This window comes from Sceloporus undulatus, chromosome 2, assembly GCF_019175285.1.
Source record: "Sceloporus undulatus isolate JIND9_A2432 ecotype Alabama chromosome 2, SceUnd_v1.1, whole genome shotgun sequence".
NCBI lineage: Eukaryota > Metazoa > Chordata > Lepidosauria > Squamata > Phrynosomatidae > Sceloporus > Sceloporus undulatus.
The window spans coordinates 34,674,816-34,698,123 of NC_056523.1; the positions used below are offsets into that span (position 1 = coordinate 34,674,816).

The 23,308-nt window shown below is 39.7% G+C and overlaps 1 protein-coding gene across 3 annotated transcripts; it reads right to left on the reverse strand.

Moving 5' to 3' along the window:
* Positions 1 to 135: 135 nt before the first annotated feature.
* On the reverse strand, positions 136 to 22,967 carry UBA3 (ubiquitin like modifier activating enzyme 3). 3 transcript variants are annotated; one of them, XM_042452061.1, is made up of 18 exons: positions 22,837 to 22,877; positions 22,600 to 22,701; positions 19,668 to 19,788; positions 17,610 to 17,690; positions 14,282 to 14,364; positions 12,731 to 12,811; positions 11,376 to 11,419; positions 10,973 to 11,037; positions 7,332 to 7,487; positions 7,143 to 7,245; positions 5,430 to 5,543; positions 5,042 to 5,095; positions 4,399 to 4,435; positions 4,244 to 4,325; positions 3,232 to 3,332; positions 3,036 to 3,099; positions 2,894 to 2,948; positions 136 to 906 (listed from the first exon to the last, which is right to left on the reverse strand). In XM_042452061.1, the coding sequence occupies exons 1-18, from the start codon at positions 22,860 to 22,862 to the stop codon at positions 818 to 820; spliced, it is 1,458 nt and encodes a 485-aa protein (XP_042307995.1). In that variant the 5' UTR covers positions 22,863 to 22,877; the 3' UTR covers positions 136 to 817. The 3 variants fall into 3 exon arrangements, with proteins under 3 accessions (XP_042307995.1, XP_042307994.1, XP_042307996.1); XM_042452060.1 differs by having other exon boundaries at positions 22,594 to 22,701; XM_042452062.1 differs by lacking the exon at positions 22,600 to 22,701 and having other exon boundaries at positions 22,837 to 22,967.
* Positions 22,968 to 23,308: the final 341 nt, after the last annotated feature.

Here is a 23,308-nt window from a genome sequence, read left to right on the forward strand (position 1 = left end):
CGACGATAATATAACTACACATTACAAATGCTTCTTCATTGTATCTATGTTTGTAATTTATTTTATGTATGACTTTTCACTTCTTGAGTAGTTGTGCTTCTACCGGGCTCCACTGACATGCTAACAGACTAAGGCAATCCTTATACAATTTTATTAATAAATATTTCAACAGTGAAACACCAGTCCTGAACAACATAGAGCAACTCCATGCATAGTAACTGCTAGTATTTGCAAATATACAAATGGATTATTTTTATCTACAGGTGGAAGTAAAATCTTTCCATATTTTGAAAAATACAGCAATATTTTTGGCAATATTTAATATATAACAGTTCAATAAAGACATTAAATAAAGCAGAAAATACATTCCTTATTTTATTCTACTATCTTGCAGACTGAACTAAGAATTTTACAGATTCTAAAATGTTATTTTAAAAATCTTTGTTCACTTTTTTATTGTATGAACATGGTGGGTTCATAGGTGTTTCTAATCCATAGGTGGTACTAATATATTGACCATATTACAGGAGAAAGTGTTGGCATTACTTTAGTGTAATTACAATTTGGGGGGGAAATTGCTAAACATCCAATTTCTGTACATTAGTGAGATTTATACAGATAACAACAACCAAATATTGGTTTGTAAAGTCAGTTCTAAAGTAAGAGCAACTTACTCAGAGCAAATTAATTTCCAGCAATGCTTGTATAATAGGAATAAAGGCTGGATAAGTCAACTTTCCTTCTACTAGTACACAACAGTAGTTTAACAAGTTGTGTGTGCTTTCTTCAGTGCATGCTTAGATCACTTGCATTTGCATCAAGTAGTAAAATGAAGTTTGAAGAGGACAGTCTGTGGTGTAGTGACATCTGCAACTGCGAGTTCCTGGCCATCAACAAGTCCCAATTCTGTAAACAAGAAAAAGTTATAATCAGAGATTGCTTCACAGTGATTCAAGTTCAAATTTTGATTTTAGCCAGAGTAGCTGGAGCATTAGCTTGCAAGCATTAGGGCAATTTGTTGATAAAAACTTTAAATTAAAATTCAGATAACTGAATTAATACTTTGTCATATCCAGGAAAGCTGTGGATTCTGGATTAACCTGCCTCTAGTTCTTAATGCTATAATCCAAATTATAGTTTTAATATGAACAGCTATCAGCTAGCTTTGAATTGAGAGTGAATTAAAGAGTCACCTTTGTTCTGTGTTTTCATTAAATCTGGCAAAGTAAGGAGGGTGCCAGCGCAGCAATGCTTCAGATGCATGAAGTCACAAATCCTAGGATCTAATGGTGCACTTTTGTTGGATTCCATCACTTGTCAGAATGTGATCCATCACTCTCACAGACAAATTACTAGGCACATACCTATTTCTTTGATCCCCTACAAACACCATCAATGTAAAGGTGCCTAGATTGAGTTTGCATGCAGCTCTCTGTTTCACGAGCTTTTGTCTCATGTTTGCAAGCAAACTTTAATAGTATGGCCATTACTCTGTACTGTTCATCCCCATGTACATCTTTAGGGATAATTAGGCTGATGAATAAGCATTTAGTGATATGGTGAAAATACACAATGTATAGTTCCGCAGGTGTTCACCACATGACATCATTACAGAGAAACCAACTCCCTCTAAAATAGTATGGAAGCAACTGGTAGTTAAGTTTCCTTGCCAGTGCATATTAGCAGTGTACTAAGCTGTTTCAAAACTAAGTTACTGTATATATCCACATATGAATCTAGAAATATTACTTTAAAATTGTCCTAAAAACCCTGGGTTGACTTATCTGTGGGTCAATGTAAGTACTGTACCTTGTTGTTGGTGGTGCTGTGTCTTCAAGTCATTTCAGACTTATGGCAACCCTATCATGGGGTTTTCTTGGCTGGTCCCTCCAGAGAGGGCTTGCCAATGCCATCTTCTGAGGCTGAGAAAGTTTACCTTAACACACACACACACACACACACACACACAGAAACCATCCCCTTCTCTGAATGGCAAAAGGCAAGAGCTTAGTCCATTTTGGGAGAATCGAAAAGATATACTGGCCCTCTCTACTCTCTCCGCTGCAGTGAGGCCTCTGACCTTTTTGAATTCCTGGGCAGAAAAATGGTGACCACCGACAGGGCAACTTGTTCCGAGGTGGTGCTAAGCCCTGTTTCTGGCCTGAATGACTGCTGTTACTATCAGTTTACTTTCAGAATTGGGACCTACTGTAATTTTGTACTATATATCCTGGACTATAAGTCAAGAAATTTATGCCCCCAAACTGATCATAAAATCCTGGTTTGACTTATATACAGTACTGGTCAAACCTCTAATACTGCTTAGAAAAGTCCTGAAACAAGCACCATCATGATGCCCAACTCTTCCCCACTCTTCATGCCTGTGTGTGTGTAAGAGCTTCCCAATCCCATTTTAAAGCATTCTCTCCCATCAAAGAAACACCACTTTTAACTCCACTTCTTTCCCTTCCCAATCTGATGTTAAAATCTTCTTCTCCAGCACCTTGGAAGTGGTGTTAGGTGGTCATGAGAGGTCCAGAGAAGGAGGCATAGAAGTGGTGTTTCCCCCTTTCCATCCATTGTTATAGCCTCCTAAATTTTATCTTTGACTTATCCACAGGCCATATCAAAATCCATGATTTTTAACCTGAAACCTTCCCTTGTGTACAAGTCGAGCTAAGATTTCAGAGTAAACCAAGTATATATGGTAATTTCTTTGGCACTGTTTTCCTTTGCTTCATCCATTACATCCTTTGTTACATGCCATTAAATTTTACCCTCAACGTATCGACGGGTCATATCAAAACCCAAGATTTTGGCGCTCAAACCTGTCCACAACTTATACATGATATACACAATATATGCTTCAAGATACATTTAAAATGTTTGTTACCTTTTAATGTTTTTGAAAGATTTGCCCTTGTTCGTTCTTCAATTGAAGCTACTGACTGGGATGGAAAAAAGAAGAAACATGCTTTATAATACTTTCGTTTAAAGTGAAATACACAGTTTAATTAGTCAGATACATTATTCACCTGTATATAAAGAGTTTTATTTTTCCCATACACTGTGGCTGTTATTGCAGGAGATTTCATTTGCCTGTACAAGACAAATAATAATTAGTAAGACCGCTAACCAAAATCATATCTTCATTACCCTAATTCTATCAAGAATATGTTTCTAGAATCTTAGTTCAATTATTTTAAATAAACAGAAGAGCATGTCACTTACAATGAAGCACTGTTGGTCAAATAATCCAAGACTTCCTGCAGTTTAGCAGATGGAGAAAATTCTATGTTTTGAGGAAGCTGGCTGCAAGCCAGGCAGTTCTCCTGGGAGATTGCAAATGAAGAAGTCAGTAACTTTGCCATTTAAGTCATTTACATCAAGCTATCAAAACAAAAAACAAAACACACGGAGATATGTAATAGACACAAGAAATTTCCCCAAATGGCATTTATGTGCAATCTGCATTTTGTTCACCTTTTTGAAACACTATGCCAGGAAATATAAAAAGCCAGGTAGCTTTATTTTGATTTAAATCAATAATGGCAAATCCTGGATTTTAATTTTGTCATCAAGGTGGTAAAGAGATTGCCCTGAAGTTCAAGAGTTACACTTATATAATCAATAAGCTGAAAATTTATTCCAATTTTTAAAAGTAATGCATTAGCATTCTAAACAAAAATAATCAAATATTCAGAATAACCAGGAACTAGGTCTCAGATCTGGGACCCACGAAATAGCAATTAACTTATCCACAGTGACTATTTCATGTGGAATATATGTTCAACCTTTATTACATAGTGAGAAAGGGAACTTTTGTCACTACTGCTGCTTGACTCCCTGTGGCAAAAAAAGCCAAAGAAGAAAAGAGAGATCTAGGAAGATAATTTGGCATGAAGCAACACAAGGGCTGGCTGGAATAGTTAATCTATTTTCTGGAGTTCTGTTCAAATGAAAGAATCTTCACAATAAGTTTTTATTTGTTACAAAAACAAATATCATCCTTTTCATTTCTGAATAAGAATTGAATAATACAATGAATACTTTTTAAGTTGAAAGCACAAATGACCCTTGAAAATGTGCCTCTGTCTGTTTAAGAAGAGTTTTCTACAGTTGGGGTTCCTATCAAAAAAGCACTACACTGCACTTTTATTTGAGTTCTGGGAAACAGTACTGGAGACTAAGGCCAAGGTGGGTCAAGAATAAATCAGATTTTTTTTTCTGAAGCAGCACTAACCTTCTTCTCAGCTTCAAATGTGTATGTGTATAGTCCATCTACATCATTGAACACTAAATAGTTGTTCAGAGGCATGTATGCACTGTAATGAAAAAATTCTGTTAGCTATTATAAACAACAAGTGAGCAAAAATATTTAATTAGGAAGTAAATTACCTTGTGGCTATTTTAAAGACTTCAGTGGCACATATAGCTAGAGAGAAACAGAGACAGTTGAACAACCAACACTATTTAAACATTAAAGAGAGAAAGGTGATAATCAAGTATCCGATTTACAGAATCATGCACAAGAACCAAGTTGTTGTTTGGTAATGCATTTAAAGACTCCTAAGACCTGGATATTAGCAAATGCTTACTGATTTCACTTGAAACAATGGATGATAGTCCATTAGCAGTGGCAATTGTAATTTATCAGATACTGAAATAGAGGCTAATAGAATCTGAACCTGTGTTGCTAGAAGCTAGTTTGTTGCTACAGCATGTGCTTTTGTAAGGCCCAATCCATATGTTAGTCCCAAATAGAACAGATTCACTGAATCAATGGTAATTTGGCAAGTCAACACCAACTTAGGTTTCAATTATTGATTTGGTTTACTGGAACTGGAACAAACAGCTGGATTTAGGCTTAAAGCTGTCTAAGCATAAACACTGTGTTATAAAGCTTGATTCCTTTTATATATAAGATGGCTCCATTCACACATAGTCAAACATAAAAGGAACAGAAGACCCTTTTAAGGCGAGGTCTCTAGTTCAATTTTTAAGCACGTAACTAGAATCAAGAACTCTGAGATTACTGCACCTGCAATCACAGCATTTGTAGAAGCTACTGCTGGAATGATCCGCTTCACAACTCCTGCAATGAGAGAGGAAATACCACACATCATTACATTATTTCTCTGTATAACAGAATGTTTAACAGTGGTAAGGCACACAAGACTGCTTTAGAAACCGGAAAAAATCTAAGGGAAAGTATTTACAGATGTAGTACCAACAGCAACTACCTAATATGTTTTCCCATAAGAATATGGTTGGGCAATGTGGGAGCAGAATCTTGAAGTAGATAAGCATCTGGTGTGATCTGGCATGGCTCTTATGTTAAATGAGGGATCTAAAAGCTAGATGTATTTGCCACCACTATACTAGGGATCAATTGTACTATCAACTATACAACGGTTGCTGAATCTTACCTTGTGTGAGCCTGTAAGTCAAACCTTTAATATTAAATTGTGATGCCCTTTCTAAAGACTTTTCAAAAATCCAGTGTATGTGTTCTGGGTCATCTCCATCCAGAGGCACACCTTCTGCAAAAAAAAATGTACAATGGATATTAGTACACACCAGAGATCACACTTGGAGTAGCATTGAGAGAGGAGTGACTAGCAGATACATTTTACAAGCGCATTATTTATTTTATTGCTGAGAGACTCGGGGATACAGCTTAATAAGAAGTGTAATTTCTGTTACAAACAGACAATTTAGAGAATCAGGAAGTCAGTCCATGTACCCAGACTGTTGGGGGCAAATTAGCTTACTTGCTAATTAGCTTACTTGCTGTTCACCGCTATGATCTTTGGAATAGCAGTATATAAATAAAACAAATTATTTATTATTATTATTATTATTATTATTATTATTATTATTATTATATTTTAGTTCTTTTCTATTTGCTTTAGAATTTCTATAGAATTTTATAGTGTGTTTTACTTGTTTTAGCGTTATTTTGAAATGGTCTAAGGGCTATACAATAAACATTTCTGTCATAACACAATGACGGAGTTCTACAATTACTATAAATCACATTAAGCAAGGGATGTAAAAGACACAGGACAAGGTTTTTACATTATAGTAGAGTCTCAATTATCTGTCCTTCGGTCATCTGACATTCTGGATTATCCGACGTCCCATGCTTCTTCGTGCGGCACGTTCACAAAGCATGGGATGTCGGATAATGGCACGCCGCCATTGGGGACAAAGGTCCCTTTCCTCCCCCATTCTCCTTCTTCCTTCCTTCCTTCCTTCCTTCCCTCCCTCACTCCTTTGTTCCCTCCCCGTCTCCTTCCCTCCTTCCTTCCCTGCTTACCTCCCGAGTCCTGCTTCCTCTGCGGCAGCTTCTGCCCTGGCTTGGCTGGGGGGGGGGGGGGGGGGGGTCTACCGGGGCTGGGAGAGGGCCAAGGTTCCAAGCCACAAAGGAGAGGACTGGACGCTCTGCCCAGTCTTTTCCTTCGTGGCATGGTTTTCCTCAGCCTGAAGGGAGTCCGTGGCCTCCCTTTGGGCTGAGGAAAACCAAGCTGCTGAAAAGAGGCCTGGGCCGAGTGCCCAGTCCTCTCCTTCGCGGCTTGGTATTCCTCAGCCCGAAGGGAGGCCCAGGCCTCTCCTCGGTGGCTTGGTTTTCCTCAGCCCAAAGGGAGTTCTGGCCGAGTGCCCAGTCCTCTCCTTTGATGCTTGGAACCTCGGCCCTCTCCTAGCCCCGGCAGACTCCCCCCCCCCCCCCACCCACCCAAGCTGGGGCAAAAGCCCCCGCGGAGGAAACAGGACTCAAGAGGTAAGCAAGGAAGGAGGGAAGGAACAAGATGAGGAGGGAATGAGGGAGGGAAGGAAGGAGGAAGGGAGAAGGGGAGGCTAGGGACTTTTGTCTCCAATGGCGGCGTGGGTGCGTGCACACCATCATTGGGGACAATGGATTTGAGCAAGAAGACATGCTGGGCTAGAGAAGGCAGACCACGAGGCCTTCCCTCCCAGCGATTAAGGCAAGTTTCAAGGCTTTTCTTGGACCCTCCTGATTATCTGACATTTTTGGCTATCTGACTATGAGCCCGCCTGTTTATGTCGGACAATTGAGACTCTACTGTGTTCAACTTTATATTTTGATGAAAGTTTAAATAACTTATTAATTACAGTACCTCCAAAAGGTTGTTCCTTGGGCCACTGCAATATCCGGACATACTCAATACAGTGTTCTGGTAGCCGAGGCATTGAAGCAATTGTACACATTGGAAAATTTACCTGATGGAAACAAATCCTAAAATGTTCTAACATGAATTTTAACACAGGAGAGGCCAACCTTTGATAACTTAATTCTTTTTTGCTACCTGTGGTGGATAAAGTTCAAGAGTACATTCAATACAAGCTGTCATTCCAGGAATAATCACACGAGCGTTTCCTTTAAAGCCTTCTGTTCCGCCATCAATCAAAGGTATAATGGAACTTGGATCCAACACCCCATCTTCATAGTTTAAAAGTGAAATCTACAGAGGAAAGTAGAGTTTACTATATTAGGACCAGTCCCTCTACCACTTAGCTCCTGAACTTAATTTCTGGACGGAACATTCATGTTTAATTTGAATTGTCTGAAATAACTATATCAGTAACTGAGACAGTTCTGTTGCCAAAGCAGCCTACATTAAAATATTATCTTTCAAAACTCAACATTAAGAGATTTCTATGCAATTTATTTATTTTCAAACTGCAGAAGTCAGTTAAATTATCATCATCATTATCATCATCATCATCATCATCATCATCATCACCACCACCACCACCCCTTATATTGCTCCCCTTCCCCACAACTCAGTGTACACTCTGCCAATTTCAGCCACTGGTACTGGAATACAAGATCATAACCAGCAAGCCCTTTCCAAGTTCTTCAGCTCCAGAGAGCTATGTTTGGCTTATGGAGTTTTTCCCCTTTTGTTTACCACATGCAATATCAAAGTAGCACAGAAATGTATTGTGGCTGTGCAATATACTGCAAATATACACAGTGGAGATCTAGTCTTGCATCAGGACATTTAAGAGATGCTATTGACCGATATGGCAGACTGCCATTTCTAGAAATGGAGAAGATCTACATCATTAAGATAATGTAATTTTAAAAAATCTTGAAATACAATGGTCATAATGTCAACCATTCATTTTTTTGGTCAAATTTACACTGTTAACTATAAAACTAAACAGTAAGACAGAGTCAGACAACACCAAAGCTAGTAAGACTTCTAGAGAAAGTGCATACCGTATATACTCGACTATAAGTCTAGAAATCTATGTCCCAAAATGGACTCCAAAATCATGGGTAGATTTATATAGAGGCAATAGGTTAATAATGCTTATAAAGTTCCTTTAAAAAGTGCCCACCCTTCCTCTGGAGCCAGGGATCTTTAAATAGCTCCCCATTAGAGTCCTGGTGCGTTCTCCTCCTCCTCCCTCTCTCTCTCTCTTTCTCTGTTATCCCTCAGCCTTCCCTTGCAGCGAGAGCTATTAAACAGCTGCTGAGGCAAGGGACACAGATAGAGAGTATGCCCAGGCTTGCAATTCATGAGCTTGGAAATCCTGGGGGTGAAGGGCAGAGAGAAAGGTTTGTACCCTGTTTTACAAGCAATGAGCCTGGAAATCTTGGTGGTAAAGGGAAGAAAGGGGGGGTTGGATATGCTTTTGGTAAAGGGAAGAGAGAGGGGGGTTTCTACCCCGTTTTGCAAGCCATGGTCCTTGGAAATGCTTTTGGTAAAGGGAAGAAGAGGGGGTTCTACCCCTTTTTGTAAGCCATGAGCCTTGGAGATGCTTTTGGTAAAGGGAAGGTGGGGGAGTTCTACTCTGTTTTGCAAGCCATGAGCCTTGGAGATGCATTTAGTAAAGGGAAGAGAGACAGTGTGTGTGTCCAGGGGTCCAGAGAGGGAGATGTAGGGAGGGAAGTGGTGCTTTGTTTGACCCCTTTAGATCTATTGTAACATGCTCCAGTGTTGGACCCTCAACGTATCCATGGGTCATATCAAAATCCATGATTGTGGCCCCCAAAAATGCCCTTGACTTATACATGAGATCAGCTTATACACAAGTATACAGTATACGGTAAATTTTCATATATGGCCAAGTAAACTAGGACTGTCCAATGCTCTTCAAAGGCAGCTCAAATATTAAAAGCACTGTGTTGATCTGGGGGTGAAGCAGACAAGGTTAAAGAAGCAGTCAGAGTCCACTCCCACCCTAATCACCCACAGACGGCAGCAACCAGATGCCATGGTCCCAAGGGCGCCCGCTACTGCAGTCCTCAATGGGCCACAGAAAGGAGCAGTAAGAAACCACTCACTTCGTGGTCAGTTTTGGGCTGTGTTGAGCGGTCCTGGAGTGGCCTCTGCTTGACCTCAGAGCAATCTAGGGGCATGAGTCATGTGCACACCCCACACCCAGAATGGCCCGACAGCAGCCCTTTTGGGCCATCTGTTTGAGGCCTTGGTCTAGTTGTACCAAAGTATGCTAGCCCCAAATATAAATTCTGACAATAACCAAATGTGTTGTAGAAAAAGAGTGATTTAATGCAGTCTCTGATGAATAGAAATTGAAATGAAATCAGTGGTTGGAGGCTACTTAAAAGAAGAATGAACTAAAATTTTACAAGGGCTATAGGGCTTATTAAAAACTGTGATTTCTTCAAAACAAAAAAATACATTAGAAGTAATTCTGAAAAATCAGAAAGTCACTTTAGAATGACATTCTGTCATGACCATTACACAAATTTTGCAAGGCAAGTGCAAACAAGTAGACAGGACTTTGATAGGACACATTCTGTGCATCTAGGTAAAATGATACAGCATTAAGCTTTCAGTATTCACGTTCTCTCTTAAATTACCAAAATCAGTAACAGGAACTGATATAGTGAGCTTGGTCCAGGTTTCTACAGTTCTAAAAAATGCACACACAACAAGAAGCAAATCTTATAGCAAATTATCCCTTATCAGGAGGAAAAAAAACCTCACATTCATGCAATATCCCTTTCTATTCTACTGCTTAAAATACTGTTTGTCTGCTGTCTTCCCAGACAGAAAGTGTAATTCCATGAGTCTCCCAGAGGGCCATTTTCTATAGTCTCCCAGAGGGTCCTTTTCTATCACTTCATGCAAGAAAAAACATGAGTTCAAAGAACAACCAGATGGAAAAGTGGCTTCCTTAGAAAGCTATCGTCTCCTGTAGCGTGCTAAAATATAGGCAAGTAAGGCAAACAGTGTGTATCTGTCTGTCTTTGTTCTACTCAATTCTGCAAACATCTTCAGAGTACCCATACCAACTGTGGACTTGCCATGCATGGATCTGAGGTTCTGTGAAACAGTAAATCCCAGTTTTTTAAATGGGCATGCATGCACATGGCTGTGCATGCAGGTGCAAGAGGCATGCACGTCCACTGAAAAGACGGAATTTAAGGTCCCACATTTTTTGCTATCTGCGGGGGGGGGGGGGATCTGGAACAGATCCCCCATGGGTAGTAAGGGACTACTGTATTGGCAGTAATGCCTGAGTTAATACTTATGTACCCATTGTTTTGTTATTACTGTATTTTTCCTTGCTTTGCTTCTGTTTCTTTGATATGTTGCGGTATGAATTGAGGTGGCATCTATACCCATTCTCAGGCATTTCTGGTATAAATTTCTTAACTATCTTATTACAGGAACAAGAAGGGTAATCCACATGGCAGTACACCCTTTAACAGTTTTACCAAAAGATTAATCAAGATACGCTAAAACTTTCACCCAAAGTTTCAGTCAATTATTCTGAAATGTTGTGACAGAAAGGGAGATGGATACAAAGACACCTCACTTTTTTACCCAAGACAAATCACATATGCAGTGAACAACATACAGATAGGCATTTCATCTGCAGATTAGTAAACAGTAAAGTGGAATTCTTCACCTCATATTTGGCAAGAACTGAGTAATATTACTGTTTAATTATCAAAAGTATTTACCAGCATGCCATTTATCCATCTTCTTGCAATTATTGAGTCCAATCCACATACAATGATATGAAATTCTAGAATAAATACATGAATATTGTTACATAGAAATAATACTTTTTCCAACATCAAATACTATAGTCCCACTGATTTTATAAAGTAAGTTCAGTTTATAAACTGGGAGTTGAATTCATAGCATTATCTTCCTTTCACAGTAAACATGGACAGCTTGTGTCCCTCCAGATCATCCTGCACTACAACTCCCACAATCCCTCATCACTGGCTATGTTGGCTAGGACTGAGAAGAGCTGCAGTAATCTAGAAAACAAGTTGTCCAACTGTTTTTCAGGAAAGGATAGTCACATTCTTCTCAACTAGTTTGAGAAAACATAAAACAATTATTTCCACAACTTACGTCTATAAAAAGAGTCATCCAGATCCTGAATCTTTTTGTAATGTCTGAAAGCAAGCTATCGTAAAGGAATTTTCTTAAGGTTAATTGATGAGAACATAAATAACACCTAACTGAGTATACAGGTCATGCTCTAATGACGTAGCAAAAGATCCAGTCCTCAACAAAGAATTTTTAAAATGCTACTAAATTCTCTAAAATATTGCCCTTCAAGAGCTGGAAGAATTACTTCAAAAATCACTCATAATAATAGTGCCTATTTTGGACTAACCCTATCTAATGTTGTTTGGGAGAAACAGTAGAAAAAGACTACTGCCTTCATGTATTGATTGTGGATATCCATCAGGCATGGTGAACCACGGTATAAAACAGAATGCTGGCTCAGGTTCTTATTGTGTTATTTCACTTTTTAATCTGCAAAAGGCTCTGTATTCTCTGCAGAATTAAGATGGAACAATATTCAATCTTGGACCTAAAAATATTTGGGAAAAATATTCTTTATGAGACTCTAAAGATAATGTTTCAACAATACATTAAGCACACACCAAACCACTCAACGCCTTCTGCCATTTTTGTATAGAGGAATATTTTTAATGTGGTTTAACAAGCAAAACAAATTCAAGGCAAGTATTACATTCAAATGATAAGGGTAAGCATTATGTTGTTGCAGTGCAAAATTTATGTCAGCCATCACTTTTTAAAAATGGTATGATTGCAAAGGATTTTAAGGTATTAAGAACACCTTATTTCCATTATTATAAGCTATAATATTAAAATTATTTTAACTATTTACATTGTTTTAAATTTGTTGGATTTGCTTTATTGTATGCTACTCTGAATGTTTATATCCTGAGATTTCAGAGTAGCATACAATAAAGCAAATCCAACAAATTTAAAACAATGTAAATAATTAAAATAAATTAATAAATGAATAATCACAGGATTACAAAAAGGTCCCAAACTCGAAGGATTTTCACACTAGACCTAGACCAAAAAACAATGCAGTCTCATGTGACTTGGAATGTGTTCATCAAATTCATACAAACCTCTGAAAAGAACAGGATCTTATTTGCATAATACTGACTATGCAAATTCACCTTCCAGGTAGCAGATGTGCCTTTGCTAATGCTACAAAATGGCTTTGAAGGTAACAAAAAGAGACTTTTACCAAGTTCTAAAAAATATTCAAGTCCACGTTAACACTTAAGACACTTTTGATTTCTCTGAAGGAACCCAAGCACATTATTTTATTAGCGATTAGCCCATGTAAAAAACAAGCTAACTAAAACACAAGGAAACATAGATGAGTAAACATGAGAAGAATAAATCCAAGTTGTCATGTTTTCATAAAAGGATACGGAACAACAGCGCTATTGGGAATTCGGTTGTTTAGAAATTCAGCAGCAACTTCTGCTTTAGGCCTTCCCACATCCTTAGGTCTGTAAAATCAAAACTTGTTGACATCAATTACAGTCAGTACAGTATTGTGTTGTAACTATTACATCATTGTTTTAAACAAGAGGTCATGAAGTTGCACTTTTCACAATTTTTAATATATCACCATGTCTTCTCTCTTATTATTTATTCCATTTATATGCCACATTTCTCCCCAAAGTCACCCAAAGTGGCTCTGTCTTTAAAAGACATAAGAGACTGAATTGCTAATAATCACTGGGTTGAAGACAAATTTAATTATATTTAAACCAGATCTGCTGAAGTCCAAGTGTAATTTATTTCAATGGGTCTATTCAATGTATGACTAAATCTACACCCAACTCATGGATATTGATCTCTAATGACTGATTCAAAGGATTACATAGTGATGGTTTTTTGTGGGTTTTTCAGGCTATGTAGCCAGGTTCTAGAAGAGTTTATTCCTGATGTTTCACCAGCACCTATGGCTGGCATCTTCAGAAAAAGAATTACATAGTAAAATTCTTGCAAACTTTGCTTCTCAGTTCTCTGTTTCTAAATACATCCCCATCCACTAGCTTGGAACTTTAGAATTTAACAGCTGATGACAAGTAACTGATATTAGAGACAAATTCACTAAGCGTCCAATGGGCATAAGCATTTTTTTAAAACTGCATGAATCAAGGACTGTATTGGCAAAAGTGCCCTGTGCTTTCTTCACAGATCACTATTTGAATTAATACATACTTTGGCAGATGGAAGACACAGAGCTCCACAAGTTTATCTTTCCCACTCCTCCACATCTGAACCACCAATGAGACTGATATGAAATATGTTCTATATCTAAAGAAAGGTCCATGACAGTGATGGGGATGAGAAGAGACAAAGGAGAAGCAGGCAAATCAGGCTGTGGAAAGATTAGCCCTCATGTAGGCAGATTTTGAGAAGACACTTGTAAAACGAGTGGAATAAATGTGAACTGCTAGTTTATTATTAGGAATGTCATGACATAGGTGGGATACAGACTGCCCAAAAGGGCAGTCTCCCGCTGCCCTTGTTTGTTGCGCAAGAGAGCCGCAGCGGACAAACCGCGCGGCTCCCTCACACAACAAAAAGCCACAAAAAGCGGCTTCTTTCTGCAGCATCATTATGATGTCGCAAGACACCAATGGTGCACTTGCGTTATCATGAAGGCACCGAGACATGCAGACGCTAGGCGTCTGTCACATCAAAATGATGGCATCCATGTTTATAGGGCGCCGCCATTTTTATGCCCTCGTTACGTGCAAGGGGCAAGGCGTGTCAGGAAGCGCCGCCCCTCATGTGTAACGACAGCGCCTGATAGGGCCCGTCTATACAGCGCCATAGTTTTCTTACAAAGATGCAATCCATGGAACTCTATCTCCAGAAAGTCTTATTGAAATGAGCAGGGGCTCCTTGAAGTTGACAGCTGCAATTCACATTTCATGGACAGAAATTTTAGATGTGTGACTTACCGAAACAAAAACTGTCTATTCAGGTTGGATACATCAATAGTGTCCATATCAATTACGTGAATCTGTCTAAAACCAGACAAAGCCTATATAGATAATGAAATCAAGATTACAAAAACAAATCATAATCTTTTCATACATATAAATTTGAATTTGTTGTTGCTGAGAAATACTAATACTTGAAACACTGAAGATTTAGCATTCAACAAACCTCCTGATAGGCACCACATTATGGCACTCACCAATATAACTTGCTTTCCCTTTTTACACAGCCTGGTTGCCTATGTGGAGCATTTGATTTGCAGCCATCTGTTATCGTCATTCCTTAAATACCTCTAAGATCCCATGTGGGCCCAAAGAAAATGAGAAGTGGCAACAAGCGGCTGTAGGTGAGACATGTTACTCTTATGCTCACCAGGTCACTAACTAAACTGCATTCTGGTTCTCAAACAAGCTGTGTTTTAGCCTCATTTGTTAGCTTCTGAAATGTATTGAACTGGCTGCATTCATCACAGCTACAACTTTAAACCTTATCCTTTTGCAACTATATTTGCAATGGTGCCAATGATATTTCATCTAAATTCCAACTGTGACCATTGGTCCAAAAAGTTTGGAGATGCCTGTTCTATACATTTCTTAGAACAGGATTCTACTAATGCAGCCCCCCAAAAAAGTTTGTAATATCTGTTATATGCATTTTAGGAAAACATCCAGGCAGATTATATAAAGCACTTACATCCTAGTGAAATTCAAACAGCTCTAAATTGCGCTAAATTGCGCTTTTATGTCTTTCCAGTATTGACGTTAAACTTTCAGCGTCACAGTACATACACTCGCAGACTGGAGTCCTGATTCAGTTTATGAATTGTATTAAGGAGAAGCAACTATGTGATTATTAGTAATTTTGGAATTTAAAATTTTGTAGTTCCGGTTTTTACAATGCACAGACAAGGAACAATCACAACAGCTAAAATTTTGTGTTTTCCTCTTAATATCAAACTTACAATCTAGTACTAAACCGTTTTTTCTAGAAGCCCAATTGCTTTACAGAAAATGTTTCCCAAAGTCAAATGAGTTTCAGCCAGCCATAAATGACTCAACTATGCTAATGAATTTATTTCACTGGACCCATTTCTTAGTCTGTAGTCTGCCTCTGTATGAACAATTACAGGGACCAAACTTCCCACCACTAGTGTGGTCATGCAATGATGGAAAAGGGCAAAGGAGGAAAGTTACAGACACAGGAAAAATGGAATAAAACTGGGGGGAAAACAAGAAAAAATTTAAAAGGAAGAAAATGGAATATTTTATTTTAACAGGATTCAGGAAAAACACAGACAACAATGTGTTTTTTTTCTACTGTAATTTTTCCACAGGCCTTCACATCTCTACATTTCAGTCACACTTTTATTTTTCTTTACCTTTACTAGTCTACACAATGCATATGTGCACTGATGAAAGTGGAAATGGAAAAAAGTACTAGTTTGAAGAATCTAATATTGATTTTTATTATTGTGTGCCTTGAAGTCATTTCTGATTTATGATAACCTAACATTGCCAAATAGAATGGAAGGCACTTGATCATTCTCAATAATCATACAAATTTTAGTCAAGAAGAGGTCAGAAGAGAAAGACTCACAAGCTGGCAAAGCTACAGGAGAATTGTGTGTTATATGTTTCCTACAAGGTCCAAAGAAACAGCAAGCCAGATTCAATGGTCCTGAGTAAAGCTGCTTGCCAGTTTAAGAAGCACAAGACAATTAAAGACAAGCAGAATTTAATGAAAGACAAACAAGAGAACAGCTTAAAGAGAACCCGGAAATATTTCAGAAAACATTGATGCCTCTTTAAGAGATCTCTCACACAATCTGTAAATTAAAACTATCTAGTGTATTAGATTTAAAAACCATCAACACTGCCAGAAACTTAGGCCTGTTACAGACTGCCAAAATAAAGCTGCTTCGGGTCTCTTCGGAGGTATGCTATTTAAATGATGCATGGGTCCTAAGAGTCCGGAGGTCGCGCCAAAGCCACACTCCATTCCTAAGCACTGGAGTGCAGCTTTGGTGCAGCTTCCTGATTCTTAGGATGTATGCATCATTTAAACAGCATACCTCCAAAGAGACCCGAAGCAGCTTTATTTTGGCAGTCTGTAACAGGCCTTAGTTTTCCTTTTGCAAGTATGTTAGATATTCATCTTATTAATCTCATCATGTTCTATGCTATCTGGAATGAATCCAGTAAAGGACAAGTGAAATTCCACTTGCACAATAGCACTTTCCTGGTTCTTCACCATTTCTAGAATGTCAGAAAACCTTCAAGAATAGTGTGGGGTGTGGAAGTAGGGGTAGGCTTGATGAGAAATCATACAAATTAAGCAGGTATGCCTTGTTCTAATGAAACTGATGCTATGTTCATGCAAGGCACCTTTGGATCCAAGTTGATGAAACAGACTGAGAGAACAAGAGGAAAACATTCCATACAAATGACTTAATGCACATACACATTTATTATATGGAACAGTATAAATTAGAAGTATAAGGTCTATTCTCTTCCTTCCTTATTACCTCCCATTCAATTCAAAGCATAAGTAGCAAAGTATAGTACTGCACTAACCACAGAACACCTTTATTACTAGGCATATATCAAGGCTTTCTACAACCCCTAAAATGTTTTTGTAATTTCTACTTCTTTTTACAATTGTGGCATCTTTTCCTCATGGGACTAGTCATGATATGAGCAAATAACATTATGGCTTTATAAAATTCTGTCACTGATTTAAATCATAGTTAAGGTGTATCCCTGTGCTTAGTAAGTGAGATGAGCAAGAATTAGCTATAAATCTAATGAGAAAGGCCCAGTAAAAGATTTATCCATGATTACCTGTTTTCTATTAGTAAGAATAGTATGTTGATTTAAATTTTTAGGCAAGATTTCTCCTTTATAGAAAATGGCTACAAAACTAAGACCCACTTTGTAAGATTGTCGTATTCTCAAAACATAGTATTTTGAAGGTATTGGGCCTACCACCAAGATGATTCAGCACAGAATACTGAGATTTTGGCATACCTCTATAGGTTTGAAAAGGCTGCAGAACTGGGTATATGTTAAGTAAACCATTTGTTCATTACAATTTTGTATTTGTTTTCAATGGTGAATATAGTCTGCTATGACTCAGTTGCTAAAGGAAATTGTTAATATGATTTTATGTATGAGAATATTAAACCCAATAATGAGTCTGTACAGTTTAATATGCAAAGAAAGGCAGGCAAACCCAACATCTCCTGTGTGAATAGGACAGGCTTTCAAGAAAGAAAAATGAAGCTGTTACCAGATTTTTCAGGAGTTCACATCCTAATCCTCCTGCTCCAATAACTAGAACTTTACACGTGTTTAACAGAAAGTCAAGAGGCTGTAAAGAACCAAGACAAACAGTTTGTTGAAAACAAGGAAAAAATAGATTTCTAGTTAAGACAGTGGCACGAACATACTGCATAACACTTCAATGTTTAAAAAGGTCGTAAGCAAAATAATTCAGTATAAATTAGTATTTACGTTGTGGCAGCACTGATCTTTATTTGATTAGTACAGGTTAAATCTGCACTGCCAAGTAATAATCTGAGTGTTGTGGGGTTTTTTTTAAAAAATAAATCAAATGTACATGGAAGGACATTAATGTGGTCAACGCAAAACAAAATACAGTTGCCCCTCCTTTCTCGCGGACTTAAGATCTAAATTCTTGATTATTCACGTAGTGGAAACCTCCATTATTCTCAATGAGGTACGCCCCCCCCCACACACTTGCAGGCATGTGCCCCATTCAAGCTGTGGGGCTTGAATATGTACGAGTCTCTATTTTTGTGGGTGCGTGTGTCCAGAACGAATCCCCCGTGAAAATGGAGGGCCAACTGTGTATTCAAAATTTAACATACATTACTGCTAGCTTGACTTCTTAAACTACTATTTTATGCAGTGAGAATCAGACTATATATACTGTATATCTATTGGCCTGTCACATCTACATAATACAGGGATTGGCAACCTGGCACCCTCCTAAACCTTTTGAATAAAATTCCCACCAATTCCCAAATTGAATACAATTCCAGCTGGCTTGAACAACGGTCCAAAAATCTGTAATCCAAACCATCTGAGGGTTGCCCACTCCTGGATCAATGTAGATGTGTAGCTATCTATTCAACATAAAGACCCACTGAGTAAAAGACTTGTAACCAGGTATACAGGCTTACATTTGGACCATATCTTTTGTGAATATAATTTTAACTCAAATTAAAATGATGGATGCAAATAATAATCTCACCACACAAGTTGGAACAACTGGTATGCATGCATATGGAGAGCGGATGGAGGGATAACAATTCCATAATAAGCACCCGTCTCCTAAACCAGGTGTCATTACAGTTATGTCAAACATTGAACTATCTATCTATCTATCTATCTATCTATGGCAATCTACCCAGTTATAAACAGGCATTATGTATATCACAAATCTAAGATAAACAGTTTGACATCAGCGGGTTATAGACCGCCCATTTGGGGCGGGCTGCACCCGCCCCTTTCCCCAGTGTATCAGGGCCTCAGCTGCCAGAATGGCAGCCGCTGAGGCCCCGATCCGCCGCTTTTCAGGCTGCGGGGAAGCAGCAAAACACTGCTTCCCCGCAGCCTGAAAAGGGGTGTCCCTGGGGCTTCAAGCCCCAAGGACACCCCGTGGCGGCAGGGAGAAGGAGAAAGGGGCCGCTTGGCCCCTTTCTCCATTGCTTCGCTTGGCGCAGCCGTCTGAAGGCTGCGCCCAGCGAAGCAAAGCGCCGCCGCAAACCAGGAAGGAGCTCCGAAACGGAGCTCCTTCCTGGTCTGCGGAAAGGGCGCCCTAGCGCGGACCGACGGCATCACGTCCGCCCCGCCCCGTGTAGAAGCGGCGCAGTCGTGACGTCGTCATGGCGGCCCCCTTGTGGAAAGGGAGCCGCCATTTTGTACGGACTCAGTCCGTACTAGGGTTAGGGGGTTGCGGAAGCACCGCACCTTCCTAACCCCAGTACGGACTGAGTCCGTACTTTAATGGCGGTTTGTAACCCGCCATCATCTTTCTAATTCTTACACTGTGTCATATACACTAATTCACAATGTAGCTAATTACCAGAATTCCCTCTTCCTTATATGAAATATTCTAGAGGTTCTCTAAAGCTTTCAGCATCTATAGCTACCCTTTATGCATGCTTCAGTATGCAAGACAGTAATAAAGAAAATTACAGTATTCAGTTAATTTCAGAAATTTGTAGTCTTGCTCATTAATGAATACAGACAGACAGAAGTGTTCACAACAGTTTGCAACACAATACTACACACATATGTATTTAAAATAACCATTTCTCACTTGAGTGCCTGGCTCGAAATCAGGGTGTGTGAATGGTCCAGATCGCTCGAGGAACTTCTTTACATGGTTCCAGCGACCTTCCCAGTCTCCATTGTCCCCACACCCACCATCAACAGCCATTCTGCACAGAACACAGAAATTCAGCTGCAAAAAACCAGTACAAAAAAAGAACAACACAAACACACACAAGAACAATAGTGTCTCTACAAACCCAAGACTTTCCTTTGGCACTGCAGGGAGTATTTCTCATACAAACCATAATCAGCAATTTTATTGATGAATTTTATTTTATTTACAGGAAATATATGAAATATTTGGGTCAGCACTACCAACTAGGCATTAATATGACAACCATTTCACACAAATAATGTATTCTCCATTAAGAAGAATTTCACTCTATACAAAAAATTATTAAGATACTCTTACAATGTAAAGGATATAGTTGCTGCCCTTAAACAATGACATCCTGAAGACACGGGTTTGTGTTCCCTGGACAAATAATTCAAGGAATTATTTTCTAAAGAGTAAGTGAAAAGCAAGCATATTTTTTAAAAGTGCAGTCATCTATTTCTGGCTTCACAGATAGAATATGCAGTAGATAGAGAGTGGGGCAGAGGAAGGAAAAGAAACAGTTCACTAACTTGATTTTGATAAGTTGACTGAAAGTAGGAGATAGATAGAAAACTAGTGTATGTCTTTAGACAATCAGAGGAAACTACTGTACATTAGAAATCAATATACACTAATTTGCTTGACAATTCAGTCAGGAGATACTGTGACTCGCTTTAAGCAACGTTTTAGATGCAAGAATGCCCTTTTAAAAAATCTAAACGAAGAGTTACATGCAAGGCATTTGCTTCTGTCATGTCAGAGTCTTATCAGTTGCTATAGTCGATTCACGTATTAGCTAGCAACCATCTAATCTGTATTTGATATAAACTGTGAGTTCTTGCACTGGCAGGGAGTGGACTTAATTGCCCTTTTGGTCCCTACCAAATGTGCAATGTCATGATTTTATGATAAGTGTGTAACACACTCCATGTGATTTTGTATCCAATGGGACATTTACCTTCAAATTACGTAGATTCTCCAGTCTCCTTAAGGGAAGCAATTTCCACCACTGAATGCAGAAAAACTGGCCCTCTCTAGCACTCCAGATGTTGTTGGGCTGCATTTCCAAGCATCAATTGCCAATGCCAATAAGAAGGATGATGTGAAAGGCAGACCAAGATCATCAGGAAGGGCTCATACTCTCCATTCCTAATTTTAAACTTTAGAAGAGTTGATCAAAGAGCCTCCTCATTTAATCTCCAAAATATTACTATAGTTGTGATTACAGTGCTCTCTTATACTCTGGTTCCTGACATGTTTCTTTTAACTGTGCTTTATTTCAGTTAGTTTTCTGAAAGTTGTGTTAGGAACCTGTTGGAAGGGGTTGGCTAATTATAAAATAAATTACATCATCTGATTTATGACCAAGGCAGTATGCATGAGATGGCAGCTCAGGCATCTGGCAAAATAGTCTGCCTGGGTTTTCAAGCAACAAGCCAGGGAATGAAAAGTTCTGGATCCATAGTAACCCCCCCAAAATTAGTTTAACGTTTTGTATTGTTTTAAATTGTGTGGATTTGGTTTTTTTTTGAATACTCTCTTGACAGAAAAGGGTTTGTTCGTTTCTCATGTGAAGTAAACCTGAGTTTCTCCTTTAAATGGTGTACTGGATGGTATAGTCCCAGCCCACTTCAAAGAAGCACACAGCCTGGAAACACAACATGAAGGGATGGACTTAAATTTCACTAACTATTCTGCTCTTTTGTGTGTGGTTGTTTTATATAAATAAAAAATTATTATTATTATTATTACAACTTCAACTTACGGTAGCCCTATCCTAAGGTTTTCTTGGTGAGATCTGTTCAGATGGGGTTTGCCTTCCCATAGCGCTGAGAATGTGACTTGATCAAGTCCTCCAATGGGTTCCCATGGTCGGCTGGGGATTCAAACCCTGGTCTCCAGAGTCTTAGGGGAAGTCTGCAGCTGCCTCCATTTTTGCCAGATTGGGGCTGCAGCAACCACACACCACAGCCCCCATCTAGACATTCCTGGGCACAAAAAGGAGCCACAAAAAGCAGCTTTTTGCGCCTTGGAAGGGCCACTGCAGCTTTACGGCGGTCCTCTGATGGTGCATCCCCATTGTTCTGGGTCAATCTGCAATGTGACAACCCTTCAAATACTTAAACAGGGCTATCATATCACCCCTTAACCTTCTCTTCTCCAAGCTAAACATAAACATTCTCCAGGCTAAAGCTCCCTAATAGTAATAATTGGAAATAACATAGAATTTGGGACATCCCCCCCAATCTACCCGTACTTTGAAATGTGGGCCCTAGTGATTTGGGTGCACACTTGTCTTCCTTCCCAACCGGCTCTGGGTCTCCCTATAGTAAACCTGGTTATAATTCTGGTTTTTCAATTAATCTGCTACATCCCTACCTACCTACCTACCTCCACCCAAACGACTGAAGAGCCAGGTGTGACTCTGAAGACCAGGGTTCGAATCCTGTCTCGGCCATAGGGGAACCCATGAGGAAACCTTGGACAAGCCACACTCTCTCAGACCAGCTCTGAACAAATCTTGTCAAGGAGACCCAATGATGTAGAAGAGCCTGGGCTGCATCCATATTGGAGTGATAACCCGGTTTGGATGCGCTTTGACTCTTTGTCTGGCTCTTGGCTATGGAATTCTGGGAGTTGGAGTTTGTTGTGCTCCGCTCTGGGCCCCACAACAAACTCCAACTCCCAGAATTCCATAGCAAGGAGTGAAACAATGCCTGAAAGCGCTTCCAAACCGGTTTATCTCTCCAATGTGTCTGCATCCGAGTCTCTTCCCTCGCGTGCTTGCCGTTCTCCGTGCCCTTCCTTCCCTTACCCTTCCCCCGTCTCTCTCTGCCTCCTCTCTCCCGCCAGGCAGCGCTGCCTCTGCCTCTGCCTTTGCCGCCGCTGCTGTTCCTCCTCTAGCCTCCTTCTTTTCTTCTCCCTAAACAGCCAGAGAGAGTAAAAGAAGGGTCAGTGGCCGCGCCCGCCTCGGGTGGCGGAGGCGGAGGCGGCGGGGCAGGGGCCGCGGAGGGAGGGAGGCCGGGAGGGAGCCGCCACCGGACGCCAGGGTACTTACGGCTCCTCCTCGCCGCCGTCCGCCATCGCCCTTCCTCCTCCCGCCCGGCCTCCCCACAATGCACCGCGGCATTGGCACCATAAAACCCGCCTCCGCTTCAGGCCGCCATTTTGTCCCTCCTCCTCCTCCTATTCCTCTATTTATGGCACTTAGAGGTGGCTAAAAAGGGCCGCGGCCTTCACTTCCGGTTCCCATTTGACACACACAACCTTAATATAACCCTATAAGCTCATTCTTCTCAGTATGTGTCTCTGTCTGCTGCCTTAAGCCTATGAAAGCTCCTGCTGCCAGCTTCTTTCTTTCAGTCAGTCTCAAAGGTGCGACAAGACCTCCCTACAATCATTATTATCATCATTATATCCAACTGCATCTGGAGGAAGTAGACTTACCTTTCAGTCAGTCTCAAGATCTTTAATAAATACAGATCTTGTAGCTCCTTTGGGACTCACTGAAAGAAAGGAGTTGGCAGCAG

Excerpts from the sequence above, each read along its gene's own strand:
- UBA3 (XM_042452060.1), bottom strand. The coding sequence starts at position 22,862 with ATGGCGGACGGCGGCGAGGAGGAGCC. Across the intron at positions 5,096-5,429 it reads GACTTACAGGCTCACACAAG|GAGTTGTGAAGCGGATCATT; the intron begins GTAAGATTCAGC and ends CTCTCATTGCAG. Across the intron at positions 3,333-4,243 it reads CATTTGAAGCTGAGAAGAAG|GAGAACTGCCTGGCTTGCAG; the intron begins GTTAGTGCTGCT and ends GCAATCTCCCAG.